Consider the following 15,045-nt stretch of genomic DNA (forward strand, 5'->3'; position numbering starts at 1 on the left):
AGCTAGCGCGCGTTAGACATGCGCATTTGCGCCACACATATATACACACACATTCTCGACATTCCCTCTCCAATGCGACTCTCATGCGTATGCGCAGTTGCGCAGTATACTGCGCATATCGAAAAAGCGCGAGTTAGGCCCGGTCTTACAGGTCTCAATTAAACAATTAAATTAATTATGCTATATTATATTTAACATAAAATATATCATACGAAATACTTTACATATATTCCGCGTGACATTTATTACAGCATAATCAAATTAATTGAGACATGTAAGACTGGTCCTTAGACTTTAACGCATACGTCTTATATGTATATGTTACTTTACGTGAAATTTTAGTTTACATACATGTATGTAGTAGTACGTACTGCAAATTAAAGGCTACGGTCCAATACATGCATATGCATCATAATGTGCACACTAAGGGTGAGTCCGACCAAATCCTGTAAGGTAAAATTTTACAATGTAGGATTGCCAATTTGCTGTGAATTAGCCAATCAGCATACGTATTTTCGAAAAATTGGCAATCCTACATGGTAAAATTTTACCTTACAGGTTTTGGTCGGACTCACCCTAAAGCGCTAAAAATCTATAACAAACGTAACGTAAACTATACATATAATCTGTGCATTTTATGCGCGAATCGGAGTTAATCGGCCCGCAGGGGCCGCAGGGCGCAGCTAAAGTAGCGTTGACACTAGCGCCAGTAGCGCCACACTAAACAGTAACAGTTCCGTCATCCGTGAACGCGTGAAGTGTGAAGGTGAACGCGTCTCACGTCTGCTCTGCAGCAATACATTTTTTCTATGAGAGTTGTAGCTCTACTCTCCTACATTACACAATGGTTGGCTACGCTTACTACTTGAGTCAAGCACAGCTTTAAGAAAGAGTAGCCATAATAATTCAAGTGAAGGCATAAACAATAACATCGCCAATTCAATGGATAATTTTGAGAAAATTATAAGCAAATATGTTAAAAAAATATAGTTCTTGAATATGGATTATGATTCAGAATCGAGCTGCGAAGATCGTTTAAAAGATCTAGAGTCTTCAGAACAACCATTATCATTAAGGCAAGCACAAAAACCAGATAAATTATCACAAGTATGCAGCTCGATCCCTTGGCACTCTACTCCTGTTACACATGCACAGTCAAAGTTAAAAGTTCATGCCACATGTGAAAGTTTGTCTTCACAGGTAATGGAATATTTGCAGAAGTATTCCCGAAATTCAAACTTGGATCAGTATTTGTCTTTACCTACAAGCAGTACATCGGCGGAAGAAGCAGGTAAATACTTTTCAAAACTCTATGAGTTGAATCCTAAATTAGATAATAACAGGCAAGACTGTATAGGCGAAGAATATAACTTTCAATCGTATGTTCCAAGAGAACGACGCAGATGGATAAGACCTCCATTAACCCATTCGCTGTGCATGTCACGGATCCATGACATGTGTACGGCCGGATCAGTGACATGCGCAGCGAATGGATTAATTGGTCAACCGCCTACTACGGAAAATACAAATAGACATATACAGTCTTTAACAGATCCTCATTCACCGTCTCCTGATTTCAAACATAATAAATCAGATGCAATATCAGATGATAAAAATGACAGTCAAAAATTAAATACAGATTCAAGCGAGAGAAAAACTTCACCTACATCTAGTATTGCATCGCATAAGCCACTTGAATGGGATAGCGGTGCTGATGTAGGATACTTTAATACTTTACCACATAATAAACAAAATAGTAAGCAATTAAGTACTATAGAACGCATGGCATTGTCAAGAGGATGTTCAGCTGCGCTACGGTTAGATCCTGAAGGTACTACGGAATCCTGTACTACGAGTAAAGCTAGTGCTGAAAAGCTAGCTCAGGCTAAATCTAAAATCTCATTGAATCCAGATGCAAATTCCACACCAATACTAGAAAATATCTCAGGATCTGAAAGTGAAATTGAGATTACACCTATTGTAAAAATTCCTTTATCTGGCATAATTACTGGAAATGATATTAAGTCTAATGAGAATTGTATTTGTAAAGAAAATAATAAGATGCAAGAAGAACTAAACCAAAGCTCTCAAAATAATAACAGCAATAATAAAATATCAGAAACACCTAAATCATCTTTTACTATTAAAATACCTATTACAAAGTATCCAACAGAAGGACGAAGGATTGTTCATAAAAATAATGGAGCTAGTGATAATTTAAATCCATTTAATTCACCATTGAAAAAAAGTACTTCAATGAATGTAATACCTGCATTTTCAAAACTATCATTGAAAAGAAGCCAGAGTGAATTAAACTTACATATTAAAGATAGAAACAAAGTATTAGCACCTTATATTTTTAACTCTACTTCATCTATTTCCACTATTGTAAATAAACCTTCTACTTGCGATAAAGTTATTCAAACAAGTATTAATACCTGCCAGGAATCTATTGGAGTTCAAGTGTCTGTTACTGAAGAGGAGAGACCTCCTTTACCAAAAAGAGGTACTAGCTTACAAAAAACATTACATTCAATTTTAAAAAATCCAAAGGGTACATATAAAGTTCAGAATACAAAGAAACATGTTCCAAGTCCTGATTTATCAAAAGTTTCTGGTAAAGAAGAAAGTTTATATAATAGAAAACATCATACTAGTCCAGAAATATCGCAGCATGATTCTTCTAATACAACACCACAACCTGATGATCTAGAAAATATTACTGGTCGGGCAAATAGTTTTGAATATTTTCCAGGACATGTTTATGAGAATGTACCAAATGGTAATAGCAGTCATGTTTCATCAGTAGATACTGGTAGATCAAATTCAACTGTACCTAATACTAGTTCTAGTATTGACGAAAAATTATGGGGAGATTCTGATAGCCTAGTACGAGACTTGGAGAGAAGTGTGAATATTTTAAGAAGTTTAGTTGATGCTAATAAGTGTGATAAACATGTTAAGAAACGATTGATACATCACGTTGTTAAGAGACTTGTAACTGCAAAATATACTGATGATAAAATTGAGCATAATTTAGAAGATAATGTGCCTTGGAATCCTGATGATGCTAGAAATAAAGTATACAGAACAGAAATCTTGCAAGCTCTGACAGAAAAGCATAGTACAACTGACTCTTCCGATGACTGGAAGCCTAGAAAACAAAAAGATTGTACAAAGAAACCAGTACAAAATGATAGGAATAGAGAGAGGATGGTAGAAGTTGTTTTAGATAGCAGCAATAGTGATAAATTTGACAGACATACAGATCGTACAGAGATGGATGGTAGAAAAGCGAGAATGGGGTTAAGAACTGATGATTGCCAGCATAATATTCATAGTCCTACTGATGTTGAAAAAAGTGAAAGTTCTGAATGTTTTTTCCCACAAAGATCTCATAAAACTAGTAAAGCAAAGAATATATTTTGCTTAAAGGATAAATGCAAGTTACCTCATGAAGAATCAACTACAACTAATAGTTCACCACCAGATGCAAACAGAATTCTTTTAAATGCAATTGTAAGCAATAGGAGAACACCTAATCAAAGAAATTCGGATTGGCGGTTACCTACAACATTGTCTGAAAGGCAATTTGTATTGAAGCAATGTAGTAATTCAGAATCTGGAGATTCAAAATTAGTTAATTATGCAGAGATGGAGAAAAGAAATCAGCTATTATGGATAACTAATGAAATAAGCCACCTTTGTAATCTGAAGAAGTATGTGTGTTTTGTTTAAAATCAATAGAATCATGATTGTCTATATTAATTTTATACACAAATAATTTTATTTTTATAATCTTTTAATTCAGATTATTGGAGCAGCCAAGAAAGCTGGAGAAAGTCAAATCCTCTCCAAGAAAATTAAAACCAATGAATTTTAAGCATAAGCCATTAACCATCGTCCCTTGTACGAAGGAGCAAATAGGAAATCTTCATTACATACAGTGCAGGTAATGACATTATAATTTATAATAAAAGTACAGTTTTTTAAATACTCTTTTCATTAAAATAGTGTAACTCCAGAAATGCCAGAACATCAAATGAATGGTCAATGGTCATCTCATTGTAATTTAGCTGCTTGCCCACTTTCAAGTAATGGCAATCCAAAACTACTTAAGTATATGAGAAAGCGTAACAGTTTCTCGCAAACAGCTACCGACGCAATGAGAGCACACTCAAAGACAGGATGTGAAATAGTATCAGCAGCAAGGACAGGGGATGGTTTAAATGAAATAACTCATGCGGCTACACAAACGAACTCTGATAATATTTCAAACTTTTCATCCATACAGACAAAATCAGATGCTCGACATTATGTTGCATGTCCTGCTCATAAAAAATGTTCTCATTATAATTCTAATTATGAATGTCAATGCATTCTACATGGATCTGAATGCCCACAAAACATGAGCATTCGATGTCCAACATACAAGAGTCATTTGCAACAAGATTCCTGTAAATGCTTTGTTAGCACAGTTGATGCACAAGTATTTAATAAAAATAAACAAACAATTTCACAAATGATGCCATTAAGTGCTGAATCTATGGTAGGTACAGTAGATTCTTCTGGTGCAACAAGCAATCAATTTAAACAAAAAGAAACTAAAAATCAAATAAATGCATCAAAATCCAAATTTATCTGTGGATGTGATGGTGTTCGTACATGCCATTGTAAGGAAGGGATTTTTTCTGAAAGCAATAGTGCTGGTTTTAATAAAAAAGAATACAGGAAACAATCGAGTAATGTATGTCAACAGTATTCTCAAGAAACACCTGTAATAGAAAACTCTATCACTTGTCAAAACAATCAATGCCAAAATCCAATGAGCAAATGTGCAAATATGTTTGTTTGCCTAAATAAAAATGAAGATCATCTAGTATATTGCACTTGTCCAAACACTACAGGCATAAATGAAAATGAAAATGCCAGTAAATCGGAGAGAAAGAGTACAATTATTAAATTAAATGGAAAATCAAACAAGAATGGCTTTGTTTCTAAGAATACTGCGCACACAGAAACAATTGCTGTAGGTGGGTGCTCGGAAAAATGCTCGTGTGAGAATAATCATGAGAAAAACATGTGTGCTATTAAACAAGTGTGCGAGTGCTGCATGGATAGTAAGCAATATTGTAATGGTGAATCTCATGCGATGCAAGAGTCTCTGGCTAAGCAACGAACGTACTATCTATCTAACGAAAAAGAAATGAAGCATTCACAGTGTTCAAAGTTACAAAATGATGTTACATGTAACTGCGGTAATAATTGTATGTGCATTAATAGAGCTATGGATGATGAACGAAAATTATATGATACTCATTATGGAACAAGAACTAGCTGTAATGCAATGAATTTTAATAAAGTTGAAAAGGGCTGTAAATGTTGTCACGCATGCGGTACAGTATACCAAACCACCAGAAACTGTAAATGTTATCATTTAATTCCAAAACCAATCGCATACGAGCTGTCGTTCACGAAGGAAGACCCACAAAAAACTGATGATGCTACACATATAAATGTAACACCAAAAGCAGAGGCATGCGTATGTGATAAAGCCAAAATTAACCATGTAAATAAAAAAGCAGGAAACACAAATACGCTTCAGGTTGTATATTGCTTTCAATTTAAAAGATATATAAATGAATGTTTCTTGAAATTATTATTATAACTGCATTTATTTACCGCTCAAGTTTTTTTTCAGGATTATTTAACAAAAAACAAACCTGATTTTGTGGATAATGCCGAAACTCGTAGGCAATATATGTACGAAATATCTCATCTACGTGAACTAAGAAAAGAGAAACGTGTACAGCTGTTAGCAATGGCCAGTATACCAAATGTGTCTAAACCGGCAAGATCGTACAAGTTTCCAGGTAAATTATTATTTAATTATGTTGAAAAAATTATGTATTTTACTTCTATAGCAGTACCCAAGTTGTAACTTTTGTGTCTCGTGTATATAGGCTACACACAGAGAAAACTGACTGAACGAGAAATGAAAGAGCGTTTACGTAAACGATATCTGAGGTTGAATGAGGTAAACTCTAAAAGAAGGCAAAGAGAAAGACAAGAAGAAGCCCGCCGTAACAAACTAATGGCCAAAATTTTTTGTAAAAAATTGCAACAGAAAGTTTTAAGGGGCCAAGTAGATCTCTCTCAAAGTATAAGTGTAATATCTAATTTATAGGAAAGAAAAACATTGATTATAATTTTTAACAATATCTTTCAAAAAAGCAAAAGTATATTTAAAACATTATTTTAAAAAGTATTTTATTATAGCTACATGAAAAACATGACAGCTTATACTTTAGCCATCTAGTTATACTAGCTGCAACTACTTAAGGTATTATAATTGCATTATATTACTATCTAATTTATTAAGATTTTCAGGAAAAGCTTAGATACTGTCAAAATAGATTGTGCAGGCTTAATCGGAAATATATAAATAATATTTTTATAATAGTATTAATTAGCAAACTCTAAAGTATTTACAACGCATTTCGTTAATATATTATTTAAATATAAAAATGTTTAAATTTAGCACGATGTATAGAATTTAAGTTACGAATTTTTAGATGATCCGCTTCTTGCCAAAATAGTTTTATATTCAATAAAATTTCCTTTTTAATTGGTATATTACTAACAAATTAAATATTTCTAAGAATGCTCTAACAAATTTAAAACTTGTTGCAAAATTCATTTTGATATCAATATTTATATATTGAAAAGAAACATATGCTTGAAAACTAAAGATGTTTTGAAAATTAGACAATCAAATTGTCAATGTGTTCAAAAAAAGAGATATTGAATTATTATAAATAATTCTGAAAACTTGTGCCTAATTTGTATGTGTTTGAAATGTTTTTTCGCATAGTTTTGAGAAGAAACCACCGATTTTATATCTATTAAATGCTTTAATATACTAAAGTAGTTATTTAGTACCTGATAAAAGTACACATTTTTTTACAAATTAAGTTAAGTTAGTATTATTAACTTGACCTGAATTTTTATTTCATTATTTTGTATAACCTATTTTAAATAAATATATTATATATTAGAAAATGATGTTCTAACATAAGTAAATTAGTATTTTACTGTTACTATTACATTTGACATATTATTTAATATTTAAACTACAGGAATTAAATAATTTCTTGTTGTGTAAGTACATATGGTAAATATAATAAGCATAGACTGAACAAAAGTCAAGATTACTAAATATTGAAAGATTTATTAGAATATTTTTTTTCAATTTGGATATAGGGCAATTGCTTTGGCATTGTTGTATTTGAGAGCTGCTTTAATGAAGCGTTAGTTAATGGAGTAACTTGAGCCATGTTCGCTCCTTTTTGTATCAATAAAAGAATCGCGTCTCTTTTTCTGTAAAGGATTGCAATTTGAATTGCACTTAATCCTACATCATCGCGCTCATCAATGTCCACTTTGCAATTCAAAAGTAATTTTATAATATCCAAACTCGAAAGGAGCACTGCCAGTTTTTCCATTTCGCATAAATGTGTGCCGAAAATTAAAGTAAAATAAATTAAATTTGTTATAAGTTTATGAATGTTAATAAGATTTTTAAAGAAGTTTCCAAAAATTGTAACTAACCAGCAGTCATTAACGGTGTTTGTCCTTTAAAATCTCTAAAGTTTTTGGATAAGCCATATTTCAAAAGATATGATACGTTTGCAATTTTCTCTCCTGCTATCGCGTATTGAAGAGAGTTCCATCCACAGCTAAGAAAGCAAGTGTAATTTTTATATAATATTTATCAACAACAATTTTAACGGTAAAAATTATAATATTCAATTCTCACATATCCGTTTGCCGTGGATTCGCATTTTTCTTTAAGAGTTCCTCCAGCATTTGAGGATTATTGCATTTAAAAGAGGCATACATTATAACAGTTCTTCCTGAAGGCTGCACTGCAGTATCATTTAAATCAGTCGAAATATTAGCAAGTAAGAAACACAATATTTCCGGATCTTCGCGATCTATGGCAGCACTAAGAGGCGTTTTTAAATTGAAATCCAGATAATTCATATTAATCGATGGAGCACTGCGATTATCATTACAAAACATAAACAACCATAATTACTGCTAGATTCTCAAACGTATAATATGTAATAATATTCATATTAATAGTTTATTTAACTTACTGCTGTAAAACGAATTCTTTTATTTTTTCATCACATCCAAACTTCAAAAGTCGAATTAAAGTCTTCTCATTAACTTCATTACAGGCTCTAATCATTATTTATATTGAAATTTTTAACTTGTGTATCGTATTATATACACTACTCCCTTACTGGCGCTGGTACTGTAACTACACGTGTAACACAGCAGAATTCGATCAAACCTTGAACCACATATATAGTGCACCTACACATTAACCAGTTGAGGATGAGCCCGGCCACAATGGTAACCACCTACAACTTTCTTGTACTATGCAAACAGTATATTTCATATATAGGCAGATTTTGTGTAAAATATAAGATCAATTTCACTGAAAAATGCCCACCCTCTAAAGATTCAAAGAAATATAACTGATATAAGTAAAATTGGTAAAGCTTTGTAAAAATTGGAGAACAAATTACGTGTATATAGATGCACAATTTAAAAAATCCTTTTATTATTATTCTATGATCCATATATATTTATTACACTGCCAATATAATGCTTAAAATTAAAAAAAATTGATTCCTAATTATATAGTCAGCATGTACCATAAATATATATAAACGTAGAAATTCTAAGTACATTCTGATAAAATTCTCAAAAAAGTATAAGGATTGAAAAACGTTTTAATCATTAAGAGGAAAAAAGAAGAAAACTTTAAAATACAAAAATAAATGCAGATATCCAAGATAGCTGTGTGGTACATGCTGTCAAGGTCCGCTGATTTCTGATAGACTATATGCGAATATGATTCCTCGTTTCTGTCTGTGATTGACTCATCGACTGACAGAGTGAATAGTAACTGACCACTATTTAGTAGTGACTGTATAGAAATTCCGGATCCAGACGTTCAAGCCCGATAGCACGGACCAGAACCAACAACCGGAGGCACGGAGGACATATTCTTCAGACGTCTTAAACCGTTGTACTTTCTCTTCGGAGACAGGAGCATGTTGGAAGACAGTTTGAAACGCTGAGCTGAGCAATTCTCCTGTCCGAGTCCACTTTCTATCTTGCAAACAATAGTCAGTCGGTCGGAAGAAGGTAAAGCTGGTAGAACTTGGGCCAATGGGAGCATTTCGGACCCATGCAGAAAGAAGAAGGAAGGAACTTTGTACAACTGGTAGAAAACAGAAGGTGGAGCAGAACGACGGATCAGTTCGCTCAGTGATTAACAATATCATTCTTGATAATTCACCAAAACACTTTGCGTCCTTTCAAATAATTTTCCTCCAAATATCCACTCAACCTCCTAACTAAATCTCCTCACCGCTTCAGAGCATTCTGATTTATTATTCGAATCATTTTTCTCAACATTCTTAGCGTGCCGCATATAACTCAGGCACGTTAATTTCTATTTTGAGCAAAAATGAAGCGATGGCATATGTCATGAGGAAGAGGAGAACGATCGTTCTTACGATTCTCACAGGATTCGTCCTTCTTTCCAGCCACGGTAAGATCTCCCTGTTGAAGCGTTGAACAATATCTTTGTAATTTTTATCGTAATTTATTAAATACACAGTTTTTCGTGGATTTAGCTGTGCGAGAATGCGTCAGACCATGCGTTGAAATCTTTAACACTTATTGAAGAATACATGGAAATATTTCAGACTTTGGTGCTTCGTAAGAAAAATTTATTTTTATATTATTTTCCAGGAAACGCTGAACAGGATGACGAAGAGTATAAGGGAAAGTATCTTGGGAAATTGAATGCTTATCATCATCAAGTTTCTGGTGACGTTTACGCGGTAGACGAGTATACTCTACTGCTGACCTCGTTTAGTTATGACGGGAATGGAGCTGATACATTTTTCTGGGCTGGTGCTTCTAACCGACCTGGGCCGCAAGGATTCATCGTACCCGATGAGTATGGCAAGTGAGTAATCGCGCCTGTCAATTAATTTCTTTTTTCATTAATGAATGATTACATTACAAATTTTTTCAACCTACAGGACCAACATTCTTGATCGATATTTTAATAAAGACTTCACTTTAACTTTGCCCGATAATAAAAAAATTACTGATATTAAATGGTTCGCAATATATGATTTATGGAGTCAGGTATATTTCATGCATTTCAAACTATCGAAAGCACGTAATAGATATTTCATTGAAATTCTTCATTTTAGAGCGCATTTGGAGATGTCTATATTCCTGAAGAGTTTGATCCACCAGCACCACAAAAAATTCCACAGTTATCCACAAGATCTCATGGAATCTCGTCTGACTCTATTATTATTCTTGATGCAAAAACCATAAGTATACCGCAGTTTAGCTACGATGGCACTGGAGGTGATGTATACTTTTGGGTAGGACTAGGTCCGCAACCATCGAGTAAAGGATTCAAAGTCCCCGATGAGTATGGATAGTACGCACCAATATTTTTCTCTTTAACCTTTAGTTTTACATTCACTTTATTTATTTCAATCGAATGCAAATTTGTATACAATATTTAAAAGTTACATATCACTGGAGTAATATGAAATTTCGTATCGTCTAGTCTAGATCCTCTTCGCGCGTACAAAAATGAAGATATTATCATTCAGCTACCAGGCGACGTGACTGTTTTCAACGTAGATTGGCTCAGTGTGTTCGATGTTAAAACTAAAACAAATTATGGCTCTGTTCTCATTCCAGACGGCCTAAATGTTCCTCCGTCGCTTGTGAAAGTAATAATTAGTTTCGTTGACTTATAAATAATCTTGATAAAAATGAATTGTGTTTTAATTTTACAAGTTTTCTTCAGGTAATAAAACATTCACAAACTTTACCAAATTGTGTTCAATTGCACAAAAAATATAAAGTGAGTTGGGAAATTTTTGGACCTCAAATAACTATTCAATTGGCCGCTCAAATTGGTAAATATGTATTATAAATTGAACTTTAGTATTTGATATGAAGGGTTGTACTAGATGTGAAATAACGAAAATGATCTTGTATAGTATTTATGGCTGAGATACACATTTTTATTCTTCAAATAGGTGAAAATGAGTACATGGCATTTGGACTTTCTGGATCTGAAACGTCTAGCCAAATGGAAGGTGCAGATGTTGCCATTGCTTATATAGATGATACAAGAGGATATGCTACGGATTATAATATTACTGCCAAAGCGCCGGTATATATAATAGCAAAATTGGTATATTATTATGGTATACAATTGGTAAAAAATATTCAATTTTCTATTTCAATTTTAGTGTAGAAAAGTGCTTGGACGTTATTTGGGCGTTTGTAAAGATGATATCGTTGGTGGTATAGATAACAATCAATTATATACTGCTGTAAGAGAAAACGGAATTAATATTATTACGTATAGGCGGACGTTAAATTCGTGTAAGTATAAATATATTAAACTTTTAATTGGATAATATATAATATAAGGAGAATCTTTACTTTATAATAGCGGATCCAGGGGATAAAGAATATCCAACCGATCGTGCAGTCTACGTAATTTGGGCATTAGGTAGATTGGACGAGAATAAGGAACCGAATTTCCATGATGTTTATCCTAAGAGTGATTTAAAATTAGAATTAAACAGATTAGAGCCAGCTAATTCTTGCATGGATTTTACAGAAGATGATTCGAAATTGAGGTGATTCTCATGAATTTATATTTTATTCTATTTATTGACACAATAATTCCAATTATTATAAATAAAATAATATTTGGTTAGAGAGCCATGGGAGAAAGCAGAGATATTTGATAGAAGCATCAGGACTTTTAAAGCAACGATTGGTCCACCTGGTGGGAAAAAAGGATATGAGGGAATCACAGGTAAGCAGAATTTATTTGAGATGAATTATTATTTTTTTATCTGTTTACTACGCATAAATTAAAAATATATTTTTGAATATATAGGCCAAACATCAATGGGCCTTGTGTGGTATATAGATGGACAATTGATACCCGAGCTTTATCTCCGCCGAGGATTAACTTATAATTTTCGAGTGCACGGAGGAAACAATCCTCACAGTCCAAACTTATATCATCCACTAATTATCACAGACGAGCCACATGGTGGATATGATAGACTTTCCGATGTTGCGCAGAGTAACGTCAGAGTTTTAGCAGGAGTGGAATTTACAAGAAGAGGTCGGCCAAGACCAACAGCTGTTGGACCACTCTGCTTGAGTAAGCACAATGGACGAGACAGGAGACTCGATGATGATTTTCCGACGTTTAAAAAATTCAACCGAACATTAATTCAGATTTGTGAGCCTGGTAAGAGCTTTATCTTAAAATATGAGTATACTGTGCTATAAAAGAAAATTATAAACGTTTGTACAGGTGAAGGAGGAATATTGGAAGTTACGCCAAATTCATCATGGCCCGATATTGTTTATTATAATTCATTCACCCATGCAAACATGGGCTGGAAAATACACGTTGTTGATGTATATATCCGAAACGTTGCAAGCTTGGTTCACTTGACGCTTGTCGTAGGAGCAGTTACTGTATTTCCTTATTTTTTCTAAGTTAATATTAACTTAGCTCTATTTTAAACATTCTCCGATCAATTTCAATTATTCTTTAGTCAAACTTACAGACAATATTCAAAATATAATCATATCATATTATACATCGTTAGTCTTGTATTAGAAAAATTCAAACTAATATAACCAATTGTAACTTATTTATTTACAATGAGATAATATAATAGTTTGACATTTTTCGCAAAAATTTCATTAAGGTATATCTTGGAAAATAGTTATTTTTAAAGTAAAATAGAAATTACTAAAATCATATGAAAAGGATTTAGGTATTTAAAAATTATTGAATATTTATATACCGTATACTGTTACGATTTTTTCCATTTTCATAGATTTTGTGCTGATAATAGTCATTATGCATATAAAAATATAATTTCACGTGTGTCGTTCCTTTTTATATATTATAGTGCCAAAGGAAAATATACCTGTTGTAACATTCTTGACATTATTTGTTATGTAAATAGACTGAATAGTCCATTAACATCGCGAAACAATTTAACAATATAAAGAGTGCATTAGAGTTTAAAATTTAGAGCATTATTTTTTATTCATACTTAGTAGAAATTATCACAGAGACATCAATGCTGTTTCAATATTATTATTATTATTACCTAAATGTGATTTTATTGGTTAACATACCATACAGTTAGCTTAAAAAGTATTCGTATGACCTTTTAATTATCACGATTCTTCAGCAGTAAATAAAATAAATATAAAATCAAATAAATGTTATATCAAAAATAAAATGCTAGAACATAATCAATAAAAATTTCCAATAGGTTTTTAAAATCGTTTACGCATAATATTTAAAAGATGATCAATTACGAGTAACGAAGCGAACACTTTTTATGTCTTTACTGTAAGAACAGTATCCTGAGAAATATAAGAAGCTTTTGCTCAAAACTTAGCACGTGTTTTATTGATAGGTCAGAAAATAAATATTTTTATTTCAACTTTTATTCTAATATTTGGCTAAGAAAAGTATTTATCGTAATATTGTTTGTTACGTAAATATGAATATAAAACCATCAAAACCTATATATTTATGTGTGTGTATGCAATATGTGTTATTAAAGCTTCAACTGCCACGTAGGTCAACTTGGTGATTATGATTGTATAATAATACTTGACTTATCGTTCCTTTTCGTACATGCAAATAAGCACATGACATATCGATCACACTGCTTAAAAAGCCCTGTTATTACAAAGTACACGGCAATAAAAGATACTTATTATATAGTATATTGTGGAGTGTACTGCCAAATACCCAGCCAAATCCTTCTAAAATTGATGGGTGACTGTGATGTGGTTAATTCAGATCTTTTTATTACCCAAGTACAGATAATCTGACTATCAAACTATTCATTCATGCCATTTCAAATGATATCATGAATAATATATAGCTCGAATAAATATTGTAATTTAATACTATCATTTGATTCTAAAATGAATATTATTTGAAATTGTTGCTATGATGATTTAGTAGATTTTATGCCATTAAATAATTATATTCTTTATTAAAATATTAGATGCATGCAAACGCTCTTGAATACATAGAAAAGTACATTATCTTAATCTCCTGTTAAAGAAAATCGAAAAACTCTTTCTCTTTAAAGTAAACAAATATTATTTTGACTATATAATAAATATTTATTTATACAGTTATCAAATTTATTGAATTATTAATATTTTCTATTTATTTAATTAGTCAATTTTAATTAAAGAATTGAATATTGAAAAACAAAACCGTCGTAATATTAATTTAAAAATATTTACACGGTTTTAACATTTATGTAATAGATCACACTCTGGAAAATTGAATACTCCTTTCCATGATATAGCATAGTGTAGAATTTTGGCAGAGAAAGTACAGTGACAATAACTGAAAGGTCGACGTATCAATTTTGCACAGAGTGCACTATGTTTAACGAAACCTCTCATACCGGCATAACAGAACGAATACCGAAAATGCGTGTTTCTACTAATATAATTAATTTTCTTAAAAAAAAAAAAAAACTGTTTACATAATTACGTTCTTATAACAAATACAGTATATAAGAGCAACGATGCATATAATCTTAACGACATATTCTTGAGGACAAATTAAGTCGAAAAGTTATGTACCATTACTTGCGTAAAAACATCATTGCTGCGATTATTCATTTTAACCGATAAATCAGGGCTTCGATTCAACGGAAACATGACTTTAATATTATTTTCGTTGAGATGTATATTTTTCTCGAAAATGTAGCTATTTTATCAGAAACAACTTGGAAACAACAGTTCGCGACATCGTAAAAATGCCACATAAATTTCAGAAATCGGTATTCGAAAAACATATGGTTGTTGACACGCATTTTTGCTGTGTAATGT

General features: G+C 32.2%; 3 protein-coding genes across 5 annotated transcripts; 2 read left to right on the forward strand and 1 right to left on the reverse strand.

Moving 5' to 3' along the window:
• The first annotated feature begins 658 nt into the window (after positions 1-658).
• Positions 659-7,095, forward strand: LOC136773016 (uncharacterized). 3 transcript variants are annotated; one of them, XM_066726330.1, is made up of 6 exons: positions 660-1,291; positions 1,640-3,719; positions 3,812-3,952; positions 4,015-5,605; positions 5,702-5,873; positions 5,964-7,095. In XM_066726330.1, the coding sequence occupies exons 1-6, from the start codon at positions 1,000-1,002 to the stop codon at positions 6,185-6,187; spliced, it is 4,500 nt and encodes a 1,499-aa protein (XP_066582427.1). In that variant the 5' UTR covers positions 660-999; the 3' UTR covers positions 6,188-7,095. The 3 variants fall into 3 exon arrangements, with proteins under 3 accessions (XP_066582426.1, XP_066582427.1, XP_066582428.1); XM_066726331.1 differs by having other exon boundaries at positions 1,778-3,719; XM_066726329.1 differs by having other exon boundaries at positions 659-3,719.
• Positions 7,096-7,199: 104 nt separating this feature from the next.
• LOC136772812 (ankyrin repeat domain-containing protein 7-like) lies at positions 7,200-8,558 on the reverse strand. Its single transcript, XM_066725964.1, has 4 exons — positions 8,163-8,558; positions 7,820-8,062; positions 7,612-7,739; positions 7,200-7,489 (listed from the first exon to the last, which is right to left on the reverse strand). Exons 1-4 carry the CDS (start codon positions 8,255-8,257, stop codon positions 7,215-7,217), a joined length of 741 nt encoding a protein of 246 aa, XP_066582061.1. The 5' UTR covers positions 8,258-8,558; the 3' UTR covers positions 7,200-7,214.
• A 399-nt stretch (positions 8,559-8,957) lies between these two features.
• On the forward strand, positions 8,958-14,911 carry knk (protein Skeletor knk). The gene is made up of 12 exons (XM_066725796.1): positions 8,958-9,634; positions 9,838-10,057; positions 10,134-10,242; positions 10,311-10,549; positions 10,682-10,850; positions 10,928-11,039; positions 11,163-11,299; positions 11,379-11,514; positions 11,585-11,774; positions 11,856-11,956; positions 12,041-12,403; positions 12,470-14,911. Exons 1-12 carry the CDS (start codon positions 9,559-9,561, stop codon positions 12,655-12,657), a joined length of 2,040 nt encoding a protein of 679 aa, XP_066581893.1. The 5' UTR covers positions 8,958-9,558; the 3' UTR covers positions 12,658-14,911.
• The last annotated feature ends 134 nt before the right edge of the window (positions 14,912-15,045 follow it).

This window comes from Prorops nasuta, unplaced genomic scaffold (genome assembly GCF_024137725.1).
Source record: "Prorops nasuta isolate Cenicafe-Biocafe unplaced genomic scaffold, Cenicafe_Pnas_1.2 PNAS00004, whole genome shotgun sequence".
NCBI classification, from domain to species: Eukaryota; Metazoa; Arthropoda; class Insecta; order Hymenoptera; family Bethylidae; genus Prorops; species Prorops nasuta.

Bases quoted from the DNA above. Each gene is read 5' to 3' on its own strand.
- LOC136772812 (XM_066725964.1), bottom strand. From the start codon at position 8,257: ATGATTAGAGCCTGTAATGAAGTTAATGAGAAGACTTTAATTCGACTT. The intron at 8,063-8,162 runs GTAAGTTAAATA...TGATAATCGCAG, and splicing joins AAAGAATTCGTTTTACAGCA to TGCTCCATCGATTAATATGA. The intron at 7,490-7,611 runs GTTAGTTACAAT...AAAAACTGGCAG, and splicing joins AACACCGTTAATGACTGCTG to TGCTCCTTTCGAGTTTGGAT.
- knk (XM_066725796.1), top strand. From the start codon at position 9,559: ATGGCATATGTCATGAGGAAGAGGAGAACGATCGTTCTTACGATTCTC. The intron at 9,635-9,837 runs GTAAGATCTCCC...ATTATTTTCCAG, and splicing joins CGTCCTTCTTTCCAGCCACG to GAAACGCTGAACAGGATGAC. The intron at 11,957-12,040 runs GTAAGCAGAATT...TTGAATATATAG, and splicing joins AGGATATGAGGGAATCACAG to GCCAAACATCAATGGGCCTT.
- LOC136773016 (XM_066726329.1), top strand. From the start codon at position 1,000: ATGGATTATGATTCAGAATCGAGCTGCGAAGATCGTTTAAAAGATCTA. The intron at 5,606-5,701 runs GTTGTATATTGC...GTTTTTTTTCAG, and splicing joins GAAACACAAATACGCTTCAG to GATTATTTAACAAAAAACAA. The intron at 5,874-5,963 runs GTAAATTATTAT...TCGTGTATATAG, and splicing joins AAGATCGTACAAGTTTCCAG to GCTACACACAGAGAAAACTG.